Here is a 13,882-nt window from a genome sequence, read left to right on the forward strand (position 1 = left end):
AGATGAATGTGCAAGTAGAGATACTGGGGTGCAAAGGAGCAAGATAAATAAATAAATACAGTATGGGGATGAGGTAGTTGGATGGGCTATTTACAGATGGGCTATGTACAGGTGCAGTGATCTATGAGCTGCTCTAACAGCTGGTGCTTAAAGCTAGTGAGGGAGATATGAGTCTCCAGCTTCAGTGATTTTTGCAGTTCGTTCCAGTCATTGGCAGCAGAGAACTGGAAGGAAAGGCGGCCGAAGGAGGAATTGGCTTTGGGGGTGACCAGTGAGATATACCTGCTGGAGCGCGTGCTAGGAGTGGGCGCTGCTATGGTGACCAGTGAGCTGAGATAAGGCGGGGCTTTAGCTAGCAGAGACTTGTAGATAACCTGGAGCCAGTGGGTTTGGCGACGAGTATGAAACGAGGGCCAACCAACGAGAGCGTACAGGTCGCAGTGGTGGGTAGTGTATGAGTAGTGTAGACTGCATCCAATTTGTTGAGTAGAGTGTTGGAGGCTATTTAATTGATGACATCGCCGAAGTCGAGGATCGGTAGGATGGTCAGTTTTACGAGAGTATGTTTGGCAGCATGAGTGAAGGATGCTTTGTTGCGATATAGGAAGCCGATTCTAGATTTAACTTTGGATTAAATGTTTGATGTGAGTCTGGAAGGAGAGTTTACAGTCTAACCAGACACCTAGGTATTTGTAGTTGTCCACGTATTCCTAGTCAGAGCCGTCCAGAGTAGTGATGCTGGACGGGCGGGCAGGTGCGGGCAGTGATCGATTGAATAGCATGCATTTAGTTTTACTTGCATTTAAGAGCAGTTGGAGGCCACGGAAGGAGAGTTGTATGGCATTGAAGCTCGTCTGGAGGGTTGTTAACACAGTGTCCAAAGAGGGGCCAGAAGTATACAGAATGGTGTCATCTGCGTAGAGGTGGATCAGAGAATCACCAGCAGCAAGAGTGACATCATTGATGTATACAGAGAAGAGTCTGCCTGAGAATTGAACCCTGTGGCACCCCCATAGAGACTGCCAGAGGTCCGGACAACAGGCCCTCCGATTTGACACACTGAACTCTATCATAGTAGTTGGTAAACCAGGTGAGGCAATCATTTGAGAAACCAAGGCTGTCGAGTCTGCCAATAAGAATGTGGTGATTGACAGAGTCGAAAGCCTTGGCTAGGTTGATGAATACGGCTGCACAGTAATGTCTCTTATCGATGGTGGTTATGATATCGTTTAGGACCTTGAGTGTGGCTGAGATGCACCCATGACCAGCTCTGAAACCAGATCGCAAAGTGGAGAAGGTACGGTGGGATTCGAAATGGTTGGTCATCTGTTTGTTAACTTGGCTTTCAAAGATTTTAGAAAGGCAGGGTAGGATAGATATAGGTCTGTAGCAGTTTGGGTCTAGAGTGTCACCCCCTTTGAAGAGGGGGATGACCGCGGCAGCTTTTCAATCTATGGGGATCTCAGACGATACGAAAGAGAGGTTGAACAGGCTAGTAATAGGGGTTGAACAGGCTAGTAATAGGGGTTGAACAGGCTAGTAATAAGGGTTTAACAGGCTAGTAATAGGGGTTGCAACAGGCGTAGTAAAGGGTTGAACAGGCTTAGTAATAGGGGTTGACAGGCTAGTAATAGGGGTTGCAACAGGCTAGTAATAGGGGTTGAACAGGCTAGTAATAGGTGTTGCCAACAATTTTGGCAGATAATTTTAGAAAGAGGGTCCAGATTGTCTAGCCCGGCTGATTTGTAGGGGTAACATTTTGCCGCTCTTTCAGAACATCAGCGTGTCTGGATTTGGTGAAGGAGAAATGGTGGGGGCTTTGGCGGGTTGCTGTGGAGGGTGCCGGGCAGTTGACCGGGGTAGGGGTAGCCAGGTGGAAAGCATGGCCAGCCGTAGAGAAATGCTTATTGAAATTCTCAATTATAGTAGATTTATCAGTGGTAACAGTGTTTCCTAGCCTCAGAGCAGTGGGCAGCTGGGAGGAGGTGCTCTTATTCTCCATGGACTTTACAGTGTCCCAGAACTTTTTTGAGTTAGTACTACAGGATGCAAATTTCTGTTTGAAAAAGCTAGCTTTAGCTTTCCTAACTGCCTGTGTATATTTGTTCCTAACTTCCCTTAAAAGTTGCATATCACGGGGGCTATTCGATGCTAATGCAGAATGCCACAGGATGTGTTTGTGCTGGTCAAGGGGAGACAGGTCTGGAGTGAACCAAGGACTATATCTATTACTGGTTCTACATTTTTTGAATGGAGCATGCTTGTTTAAGATGGTGAGGAAGGCACTTTTAAAGAATAGCCAGGCATCATCTACTGACGGGATGAGGTCAATGTCATTCCAGGATACCCCGGCCAGGTGGATTAGAAAGGCCTGCTCGCAGAAGTGTTTTAGGGAGCGTTTGACAGTGATGAGGGGTGGTAGTTTGATCGCAGACCCATTACGGATGCAGGCAATGAGGCAGTGATCGCTGAGATCCTGGTTGAAGACAGCAGATGTGTATTTGGAGGACGAGTTAGTTAGGATGAMATCTATGAGGGTGCCCGTGTTRACGGATTTGGGGTTGTACCTGGTAGGTTCATTGATAATTTGTGTGAGATTGAGGGCACCAAACTTAGATTATAGGATGGCTGGGGTGTTAAGCATGTCCCAGTTTAGGTCACCTAGTAGCACGAGCTCAGAAGATAGATGGGGGGGGCAATCAATTCACTTTTTTTTACCTTTATTTAACTAGGCAAGTTAGTTAAGAACAAATTCTTATTTTCAATGACGGCCCAGGAACAGTGYGTTAACTGCCTTCTTCAGAGGCAGAACGACATATTTTGTTTTACCTCGTCAGCTCGGGGATTCGATCTTGCAACCTTTCGGTTACTAGTCCAACGCCCTAACCACTAGGCTACCTGCCGCCCCGACATATGGTGTCGAGGGCACAGCTGGGGGCAGAGGGTGGCAACGGTGAGAGACTTGTTTCTGGAAAGGTGAATTTTTAGAAGTAGAAGCTCGAATTGTTTAGGTACAGACCTGGATAGTAAGATAGAACCCTTGAGGTTAGAAACCTATTTTGTGAGGGGGGTCTGGCAAATGGTATATAGTGTACGATCATGAATTCTAATGCTTAGAACTCTTCTGAATGCTTAGTGTGAATCTTTACGGTTCTTGTGCCCCATTGTCATAATCCTGTCCATGTCATCAGCGTTGTTCACCACATAACCAGACAGGTCCTTGATGTAAACGCCCACATCTGGCCTCTCCTTCACCTGATGGTCACACAAACACAAATCAATGATATGAGTTAGGAGCAGGCAATACTCTTGAATTCCTCTTATACATTCATATCTTAAATTCCCTCCTGGGAACCAACAACGTTATCATGCTCATCTGTATTAGAGACTAAGAAGTGAATTATGAGAGGTTTAAATCGTCTATAGTTCCCTTAACAGAGAACATCCCAGTCATGTGCTATGTCCTGTTGTCTCCTTTCAGGAACCAATAACATTGATGTATTATTGACAAACCAATGGAGATTAGTTATGATAAGGAAATCATCTTTAATTCCCTTTCTGGGCCCCTAGTATTGTGTAATGTCCCATTCTGTGCTTCTAGGCACCAACAACGTTATCATGCTCCTATCATTTGGTCACTGTGGTCGTATCTACAAATCTACAAAGCCACCGTGCTGGGTTTCTGTACAGCACTTTGAGATATCAGCTGATGTAAGAAGGGATTTATAAATACATTTGATTTGAAATCAAACCAATAAGCTACTACCTATGAAGCTAGCACCAGTGTTTTTTTTTTGAATATATATTCTTGTATGGTTAATCTAATTAAATGGGATAACGTTCTTCATATCTACAGCTGCTTCTTGCTAAATGAACGGGATGGTTTTTCTGAGAAGCATATCATCATATCATATGAAACATCTATAACCTCCAGCCTCTGCATCTGGTCCTTCCCCAGCAGGTCCCTCACTTCTTCATTGTAAATCTCCAGATAAGACACGCGAACTAAGAACCTGCGGATGAGAGGTAAGATACTTATTACAAATCAACCTCAAACTGAGAGACTGTCAGCACCAAGCATGTCAAAAACAGTGCCTGTCTTTTTTTGTCTTGTAGGCCTATAAGCATTTTCTGTTTACGTTGACTCCAACCAGTGTCTTAACCAGTGTTGTGTGATTGAGGCCTTTTGCTCTCCTAGGGGCTGAAAATAATAAGTCAAGTCAAGTCATAGCATGTTGCATCAAACAATTGCCTGGCAATGAACTAGTATTGTTCGATTATTTTGCCCGTTTGTGTTAATGTCCTTACCGGGTGTCGCCCTCTGCTTTGGCGATGTGGCCGAACACATGAGCAAAGGAGTTGGGGATTATTCCTCTGAGCTCTGGCACTGCCCTCACTCCCTCCATGGTGAACGTCTTTCCTGTCCCTGTCTGTCCGTACGACAAAAGATAGTCCCTGGAGAAAACACAGGCTCAGATTAAAACATTAAGAGGTGGTTTCCAGGCAGATTGAGCCTTGTCCTGGACCAAAAAACACTTAAAATGGAGAATTTACTATCTAATCTGTGTCCGCAAACGCCCTTGATATAGAGACTCTCATCCATGCTCATTACCAGCAGGCTTGACTACTGTAATGCTCTCCTGTCTGGTCTACTCAAGAAAAGCCATTTGTCAACTGCAAAACATACAGAATGCTGCAGCACAGGTACTGACCAAGACCAGACGGAGAGCACACATTACACTGGTTTTAAGGTCTCTGCACTAGTTGCGTGTGAGTTTAAGAATACATTTTAAGATTATTCTATTGGTTTTTAAAATCAATCCACAAGTGTGCACCCCAATACATGTCAGACATGCTTTTAAGTTACGTACTGTTAGGCTCTATTACTAGAGTCAGAACTCCACGACACTGTGAAAGCTTAAACCAAGTTTATTCTTCCAGAGGGTTCCAATACAGCCGCATTAGACAAAGACATGTTTCACCCGTGGTAGTATACATACATTTACAATTACATTTAAGTCATTTAGCAGACGCTCTTATCCAGAGCGACTTACAAGTTGGTGCATTCACCTTATTGATGTCGAGTGGAACAACCACTTTACAATAGTGCATCTAACTCTAAGGGAGGGGGGGGGGGGTTAGAAGGATTACTTTATCCTATCCTAGGTATTCCTTAAAGATGGGTTTCAGGTGTCTCCACTTTGGGTGGAGTCTCCTCCGTATCACTAAACAGTTCATCCTTATTGCTAGTCGGGGAGCTTAGTGATACGGGTCTTAAGCGGTTCCTCCCCTTATCAGTACTGCCACCATTTTTTCCCCCTGCACTCAGCCCCTCCCAAACTTTCATTATGGCACCCCTCATTTCTCTTTTATAACTAATGATTAATTATAATTAAAGCTCAGAAATCCAAACCTTTCAGTACCCACTAGGTTCCTCAGGCCTCTGGCCTTTTAATTATCTCAAAGCCTAGGATCAAGAGGCAATGGAGGCAGCCTTTAGTTATTTATGCCCCCAGCCTCTGGATAGCCTGCCAGAGAACCTGAGGGGGGACGTAACTGTGGACATAATTAAAAAGAGATCTTAAAACACATATTTTTACCTTTGCTTTTCCTTTAAGATGCTTTAAAATTGTTCAGTTTGTGTCAAACTTATGTTTGTTGTGTAGAAAATTTTCATATTTTAATTCCATTGTTTTTCCCCCTATAAAGCACATTGCACTGCATGTCTGAAATGTGCTGTAGGAATAAAGCTTGATTTGATTTGAACAAATGACATTGTGTAGTTCTGCATGGTGTCAGCAACAGTGAATGGACAGATCATTTCAAATCCTCTCTCCACTTACCATTGTAACCCTCCAATACTGAGTCTATGATGGGGCGGGCTGTCAGATTGTAAACGTCCAGCTGTTTGCTGTCTGGTCCGAACACGGGGTGTCAAACGTAAAGTTTGGGGGGTTCGTGGGTAGTCTCTTAATTTGTTGACGTTATGGTTCCTCGGTTTCTCATCCACACTGACGGCCTGCTTGTGGCCCATACTCCTCTCCTTCTGGTTCAGCGGGCGACATCGCACAACCACTTTGACGTTGTCCAGGACCTCCGGCTTGTCAGATTTGTCCATCTTGTTGCTCTGCAAGGGGGGAATAACTATTCATGATGCCAGCCACCTAGTAGCTACATGACTTCAGAGCCGATGCCTCATGCAATGCAATATGAAAACATCGCTCATAGCTAACGTTAATAATCTCACCACAGCAAAGGGAGACAAACTGGCTGGCTTGCTATAATGAATCCAGTTAGCAAACTAACATTACCGCCCAGCTAACGTTAGTTAAGATAGTTAGATAGCTAATTAACTGTCAAGATAGTTGAAAGAGCAACCTGCTAGTTCAGTGTATTGCCAATCAATACTTGCGGGCACGTAACTAATCTGCAATGTATTGCATGCAAACTCTTGCTGTTGCTAGGCAAGCAAGCTAACTAATGTTAGCATGTTTACTAACCAGCTGCTGCATCGTTATGCACAACGAATAAAACTCAGTTAACACAATAACTTGGCTAACTGCATGCCCTTGCTGTATCCTGGTTTTAATGTATATGGCTGCATATCTATCAAATATAATGACACTGTCTAAAATAGGTTGAAAATAGCATTAGCTAGCTAGCTCATCCAAAACCCAAGACGAAGCTAGCTAGCTAAACTAACGTTAGCATCATGTCATTCGGGTGGAGGGAGGAACACCTCTGAAAAACAGCGAAATACAAAGGGCCCACTTACCGGCATTTTAAGACTTTAGTTTTGATGTTTAAAATTACATGAGACAATAGAAAACGCTTTTGGATGCTTTGATGGTAGTGTTTATCTTACAAAAATGATTTAGATGCCAAGGCAGTGCCTATTTCATCAGTGGCCCATTTCCTCCGATGCTGATAAAATGGTCAAGCCTGAACGAATTGAATCTGCGGCCGCGCAGTAGAATGGTGGAGGGGGGTGTAGTGTACAGTAAAGTACATTAGAGATTGCATGGCCATAGGTGGAGGTGAAAGGACTATCTCACTATGTTTGCTTTAATGAAAAACAATAATGTTTATGATATAGAGTAAGATGGAAAACAGAATAGGGGATCATGATCCATGCAACAGCCAATAAAATTAGTCTTTTAACTACAATGTGTCATACATGATTTATTTTCAGCACTCACAAAGTAAAGAGCAGAGAAGTAGAATTTGTTAGAGGACACCTGTGCATGTTTTCTGAAGTCTTCAAAGTGCAGGACAGGACACATACCAGAGGTGTGCAGTTATTTAGCAAAATCAGGTTGAGAATGTAACAAACGCATGCTATAGTTGACGGAAGCATTGTTTATTACCACTATATGATCATCACTTTTGCATACATTTTGCCTCTGGTAAGAGGGCTGTTATTGTTTTTCAAATCTATACTTTGTGGGCTTTGCAAAGGCACTGACTAGTGTGTCTAATAGCTCTTGAATAAAGAGAACACTAATTATTTAAGCAAAACATTGGTCTGAGGTGGGTTTGTGCAACTGGGATTGGTAATAATAAATGTATACAGTAGGTCTATGCAACTCTCATGCTTCTGCACATCAAAATATACACAAATATATCTCTGAACCTCATAGTTATCTATCTAGTTTAAAACGGGTCCAAAGAACCTCAAAAAGAAAAAATACACTACATGACCAAGAGTATGTGGACACCTCATTCCAAAACCATTGGTATTAATATGGAGCTGGTTCCCCCTTTGCTGCTATAACAGCCTCCACTCTTATGGGAAGACTTTCCATTAGATGTTGGAACATTGCTGCGGGGACTTGCTTCCATTCAGTAACAAGAGCATTAGTGAGGTCGGGCACTGATTGATGTTGGGCGATCAAGCCTGGCGTGCAGTCGGCGTTCCAATTCATCCCAAACCCATTTCATGAAGCTCCCGACGAACAGTTCTTGTGCTGACGTTGCTTCCAGAGGCAGTTTGGAACTTGGTAGTGAGTGTTGTAACCGAGGACAGACGATTTTTACACGCCACGCGCTTCAGCACTCCGCGATCCCGTTCTGTGAGCTTCTGTGGCCTACCACTTCGCGGCTGAGCCGTTGTTGCTCCTAGACATTTCCACTTCACAATATCAGCACTTACAGTTGACCGGGGAAGCTCTAGCAGGGCAGAAATTTGACGAACTGACTTGTTGGAAAGGTGGCATCCATGACAGTACCAAATATATATTTCACTGAGCTCTTCAGTAAGGCTATTCTACTGCCAATTTGTGTCAATGGAGATTGCATGGCTGTGTGCTCAATTTTATACACCTGTCACCAATAGGTGTGGCTGAAACAGCCAAATCCACAAAATTTGAAGGGGTGTCCACATACTTTATATATAGTCATTATATGGCAGTATAATATATTATTTTCAACACACAGATAAAACACACACACACACACACTTCCACAGTTTGATCATCTCATTTGGCAGTGTCAACACATCCATAGAAATAGAATAGCTAGAATGGACATTGGTTTTCAAGTCAACATTACATGATGGGCTGTGCTGGCGGCCAAATTGATTGTACCCGGGTGGGCCAGCGGCCATATTGAGTGTACTATCAAATTGTCACGGTCCAGGGAGCTTTCCCATGCTAGTCATTCTATTTATATGTGAAAAACACACGTATAATAATAACAACTAAACACTACAGGCAGTCAACTGAACCGGTCTAGGAACTGTAGAACACCGCTATGGAAGAGGCCCGTGTGGCCACTGCTCTCCTGGGTGAGCAGAACCCGTCCGTCGGGCCGATGTCTATGAAGCAGGACAGGCTCACCCTGCATCAGGCTCATRTCTGACTCTGTCTGGGCCTGGTAGGACGTCACTACTCTGTGTCTGAGGGAGGATAGAGAAAGGTTCATGAGTGGAATTGAGAAAGAGATTTTCCATCTAACACATAACATAATAGATGCCATTTAGCAGACGCTTTTATTCAAAGAGACTTACAGTCATGCATGTATACATTTTACATATGGGGGGCCCCAGCGGGAATCAAACTCAAATAAAATTAAATGTTATTTGTCACATGCGCCGAATACAACAGGTGTAGAACCTTACAGTGAAATGCTGAATACAACAGGTGTAGAACCTTACAGTGAAATGCTGAATACAACAGGTGTAAAAGTGACTATGCATGGATAATAAACAGAGAGTAGCAGCAGTGGAAAAGTGGGGGGGGATCAATGCAAATAGTCTGGGTAGCCATTTGATTAGCTGTTCAGGAGTCTTATGGCATTGGGGTAGAAGCTGTTAAGAAGCCTTTTGGACCTAGACTTGCCATGCAGTAGCAGAGAGAATGTCTATGACTAGGGTGACTAGTCTTTGGCAATATTTAGCGCCTTCGTCTGACACCGCCTGGTATAAATGCTAAAATAGAGTAGGTCTACCCTCTGTAGTGCCTTGCGGTCGGAGGCCGAGCAATTGCCATACCGGGCGGTGATGCAACTAGTCAGGATGCTATCGATGGTGCAGCTGTATAACTTTTTGAGGATCTGGGGACCCATGCCAAATCTTTCCAGTCTCCTGAGGGTGAAAAGGCGTTGGCGTGCCCTCTTCATGACTGTCTTGGTGTGTTTGGACCATGATAGTTAGTTGGTGATGTGGACACCAAGGAACTTGAAGCTCCCAACCTGCTCCACTACAGCCCGTCGATGAGAATGGGGCTGTGCTCGGCCCTCCTTTTCCTGTAGTCCACGATCACCTCCTTTGTCTTGATCATGTTGAGGGAGAGGTTGTTATCCTGACACCACACTGCCAGGTCTCTGACCTCCTCCCTATAGGCAGTCGCATCGGTTGGTGATCAGGCCTACCACTGTTGTGTCGTCAGCAAACTTAATGATGGTGTTGGAGTTGTGGTTGACCATGCAATTATGGGTGAACAGGGAGTACAGGAGGAACTAACGACCCTTGGTGATGCAAGCGAGCAACAGAGGACCACCATCACATTCAGAATATAGAAATCCTACTTCCTGAAGCAAGACACAAAGCAGGTCAGTTTGTGAAAGAGAAGGTGCTTGTTACTCTCATCACAGATCACAGCTGCCCCCATAACCATTACAATGTCAACATTGGTATATCTATCTCCCTTTCCTGTAGAGTTGATGTGTACTGTAATTTGAATGAAACTCACTGTACCTGCTAGGGCTGCTGGACAGGATGGACGCTGATGGTGCTGATGACGTAGGTTTCTGATTGGAAGTCAGAACATCTGAGGGGTTTGTCTCCAGACCTTTCCTAAGAACAGGAGCCTTGCCTTCTTTCAGTATGATCCCAGGCCCGTCTCGCCCCAGTGTGAGTGATGGAGCCCAGACCTCCAGGGGAGGMGGACKWGGSRGYGRACTGGKGGGYGGCTGGCTACCCGAGGGCAGGGAGGTGGTCCTGGGCCGTGGTGGAGGGGAATCAGGCTGGGTCAGGAACCGCACTGACTTGGTGGGCTGAGGGATAAAACACACAGTGTTGACATTATGATACTGTAGTGGAATAGGAATACAGATGATTGATGCTGGATATAGCAGACAGTGGCAGTCAGCATGTGCTTGTCACAATAAAGATAATCTGAAATAGAAGTCAAAGTAGACATGAAGTCAGTCAACTACCCCTCCAAGCTACTTTTACATTTATTTTGTATATTTTTTTATTTAACCTTTATTTAACTAGGCACGCCAGTTAAGAGCAAATTCTTATTTACAATGACGGCCTACACCGGCCAAACCCAGACGACGCTGGGCCAACTGTGCGCCGCCCTATGGGACTCCCAATCACGGCCAGTTGTGATACAGCCTGGAATCGAATCAGGGTGTCCATAGTGACGCCTCAAGTACTGAGATGCAGTGCCTTAGACCGCTGCGCCACTACTTAATAATACCTAGACGGCAGGTGTGTTACCTTCTCTGTGTTGTTCTTGAGGGCGTCTGGTCTCACTAGGATGGAGTTGATGGACTGCTGACCATTCGATGCTGCTTGCCTCGTCTCCAACACCTGCCTATCAAACGTCTCTCTGGCAGCAGTGTCCCTGTCCTTCATAAAACCACCACTAGAGGGCGAGGGTCCCTCAGACATCCAGGCCAGAGATCTGTTGTGATTGGGCAGCATGCTCATGTGTTGTTTCTTCCTGAGCAGAGCAGGGGAGTAGCCAGGGGCCTGGATGTGGCTAAAGTTCTGGCTGTGAGAATGGGACTGAGAATGGGGCTGAAGGCCTGATGTGGCGCTGGTAGTGTGGGTGTAGTGGTTACAGCGCTGGGATGAGCTCTGACTGTGGGTCTGGGTCTGGGTCTGAAGGGCTGAGCTGGAAGAGATGGTGGTGTGGGGGTAGTGGTTTCCCCGCTGAGATGAGCCTGAGGGGACATTAAAAATACTTTGAAATCACTCAAAATGGATCCTTGTCAAATCAAATCAATCTAATTTCCACTGCACTGTTCCTGGTTCCATATTGTGATTGTCAGACATATACAAACTAGAACAGAGAAGTCTTTACAGGTTTACTATCTCTGACTGTTAAATACTGCATAATGTTAGGATAATAACCAACCGTGGAGCCATTCAACCATTGAAAATGGAACTTTGTAGAGTTACGAACTTCCGCCACTCTCACCTCTGTGTGAACGATGGAAGACTCTCCTCACTGTGTCCCATCCCTCCGAGCCCACCCCGTGCCGGGACTTTCTGGTGGCGCCGCCTGATGACGTCACAGGCTGCGTGGCCACGGAGGCGGACTGCTGCGGAACCCGTTGTCCAGTAGAGTAGGTCGTTTCATCGGAGTTGACCCTGTGGAGAGCTAGAACCACCGCTGGATTCTTGGAGGACGAGGAGGTTCTTCTTCCAGGGACTGTACCGGGGCCTGCCGTCACTGCCTTGGACTCCAACAGCCTGGCAGAGGTCCTGTGGCAGACAGGAAATAGATAGATATTGCTGTCAAAATCAATAAATGAGGTGTCCATGACACAAATGAAAGTCAAAAAGATGGAACCACTGTAGGAAAGTGGTCAATGATGACACACACATCGTCTAACAGAAAGGCTGATCCTCCCAATGATTATATAAAACCACAACATTACAATCCCAATAACAATTGTCACTTGTTTCTCACGGTCCGCCTAATGAAACCGGTAGAAATAGCTCTCCCACTTACCTGAGGACAGGTGTGACGTAGTTGCCGGGCAGAATGCCCACTTTGCCCGTCCGTAGAGAGAGGCCTCTGAGCCAGCCCTCCTTAAACTTCCCATACACCCCCACCATCTCCCCTTTCCTCAGCTCCAGTTCCTCAGAGCGACAGGGCTTGTAGGAGTACAGAGCAGCACACCTGAAGAACAGATCACACGTTACCACAATCTCACATAGGTGACACATTCTATATCATCACATGTGCTTCTACATCTGCAGTGGTTGCTGTTTGGGGGTTTTAGGCTGGGTTTCTGTACAGCACGTTGTGACATCGGCTGATGTTACTCCAGTGTTACTCCAGTGTTACTCACAACGCTGATGGAGTTCCTAGGTGGCGGACTGCTTGGTGTCAGCGGAGGTTGTTACTACCATGTTACTACTGTATTACTCCTGAGTTACTATTACGTTACTACTACGTTACTCCAATGTTTCTCTGCTGTGTAGAGCACAGGTTGGTGTCAGCGGAGGCTGTCACTCATATGTTACTACAACGCTATTACTATGTTACTACCATGTTACTCACACACTGATGGAGAGCTGCTGAGTGGAGGACTGTTTGGTGTCCGAGGAGACGGAGGCGGACTGGGGGTTGATCAGAGCCATGGTGATGGTGGGAGGAGCTTCACCACTACTCATCTTCCTCACGCCCTATAGACAGAGAGGAGGAGGAAGACCAGGATGTAAATACGTATACTGCCATAGAGTGTTCTTCCTCTCACCCTATATAAAGAGGAAGACCAAGATATGAAACAGTAAAGTCGGAGAAGATATCATGTAAACTGACCTGTTAAAGACGGAGTAAGAATAAGATATTCTCATGTTAAATGTGAAAGGACATTTAATGTGGTATCAATGAGAAATAAAGCAGACTGAGCAGGAATGCTAGAAAGAGATAATATGGGAGAGAAAGAAACAGGAAGATATATGGACTTAATCCTGTTTGATTTAAAATAAGGATATGAATTAAGCTAATATGGGAAATCCATTTGAATTCAATCACTCTGACAGCATCCTTAGAGCGCTGGGCCAGTAACCAAAAGGTTGCTGGATCGAATCCCGAGCTGACAAGGTAAAAATCTGTCGTTCTGCCCCTGAGCAAGGCAGTTAACCCACTGTTCCCCGGACGCCGAAGACGTGGATGTGATGGGGGGGTTGGGTTAAATATGGAAGACACATTTGAGTTGAAGGCATTCAGATATACAACTTCCTAGGTATCCCCCCCCTTTCCCTTTCTACTTAAGCAAACCATCCATACCTTTTCTCTTGGATGAAGTGGTCAGAAAGTGACTTTTTCAAAAGATTAAAAATATATATAAAAATACAGTCTGCTATGGCATCTTCTTCTTTGCATGCTTGAATCTCAATTATTAAAGTGAATGACCTCCCTCCTCTCACCTTGATGACGTCCATGTTACCACTGCCTCCGCCTATAGATTCCTGGTCTAAACTGGACTCTGTCATAAAGAGGTTCATTTGTGGGAGAACGAGACCACAGATTAAATATGCAACACTAACAGAGAACAAAAGCATTAGGTGGACTTGCCGTTCCAAACCTAACATTTTAACACCTATCATTCCAAATGAATTTCCTGAAGCCCTGGATGAACCCAGAGGCTTCTGTTCCTTGGGAGAGTCAATAGTTTCTCCAATTAGTTTACAATA

At 45.0% G+C, this 13,882-nt stretch overlaps 1 protein-coding gene and 1 pseudogene across 1 annotated transcript; both read right to left on the minus strand.

The window, feature by feature from the left end:
- Nucleotides 1-6,961, minus strand: part of LOC112076141 (kinesin-like protein KIF3A) — a 29,566-nt pseudogene extending 22,605 nt beyond the window's left edge.
- Nucleotides 6,962-7,169: 208 nt separating this feature from the next.
- On the minus strand, nt 7,170-13,630 carry LOC112076142 (E3 ubiquitin-protein ligase SH3RF3). Its single transcript, XM_024143023.2, has 7 exons — nt 13,616-13,630; nt 12,744-12,868; nt 12,189-12,359; nt 11,652-11,938; nt 10,946-11,394; nt 10,196-10,494; nt 7,170-8,896 (listed from the first exon to the last, which is right to left on the minus strand). The coding sequence occupies exons 1-7, from the start codon at nt 13,628-13,630 to the stop codon at nt 8,716-8,718; spliced, it is 1,527 nt and encodes a 508-aa protein (XP_023998791.2). The 3' UTR covers nt 7,170-8,715.
- Nucleotides 13,631-13,882: the final 252 nt, after the last annotated feature.

The sequence above is a fragment of the Salvelinus sp. IW2-2015 genome, unplaced genomic scaffold (assembly GCF_002910315.2).
Source record: "Salvelinus sp. IW2-2015 unplaced genomic scaffold, ASM291031v2 Un_scaffold3594, whole genome shotgun sequence".
NCBI lineage: Eukaryota > Metazoa > Chordata > Actinopteri > Salmoniformes > Salmonidae > Salvelinus > Salvelinus sp. IW2-2015.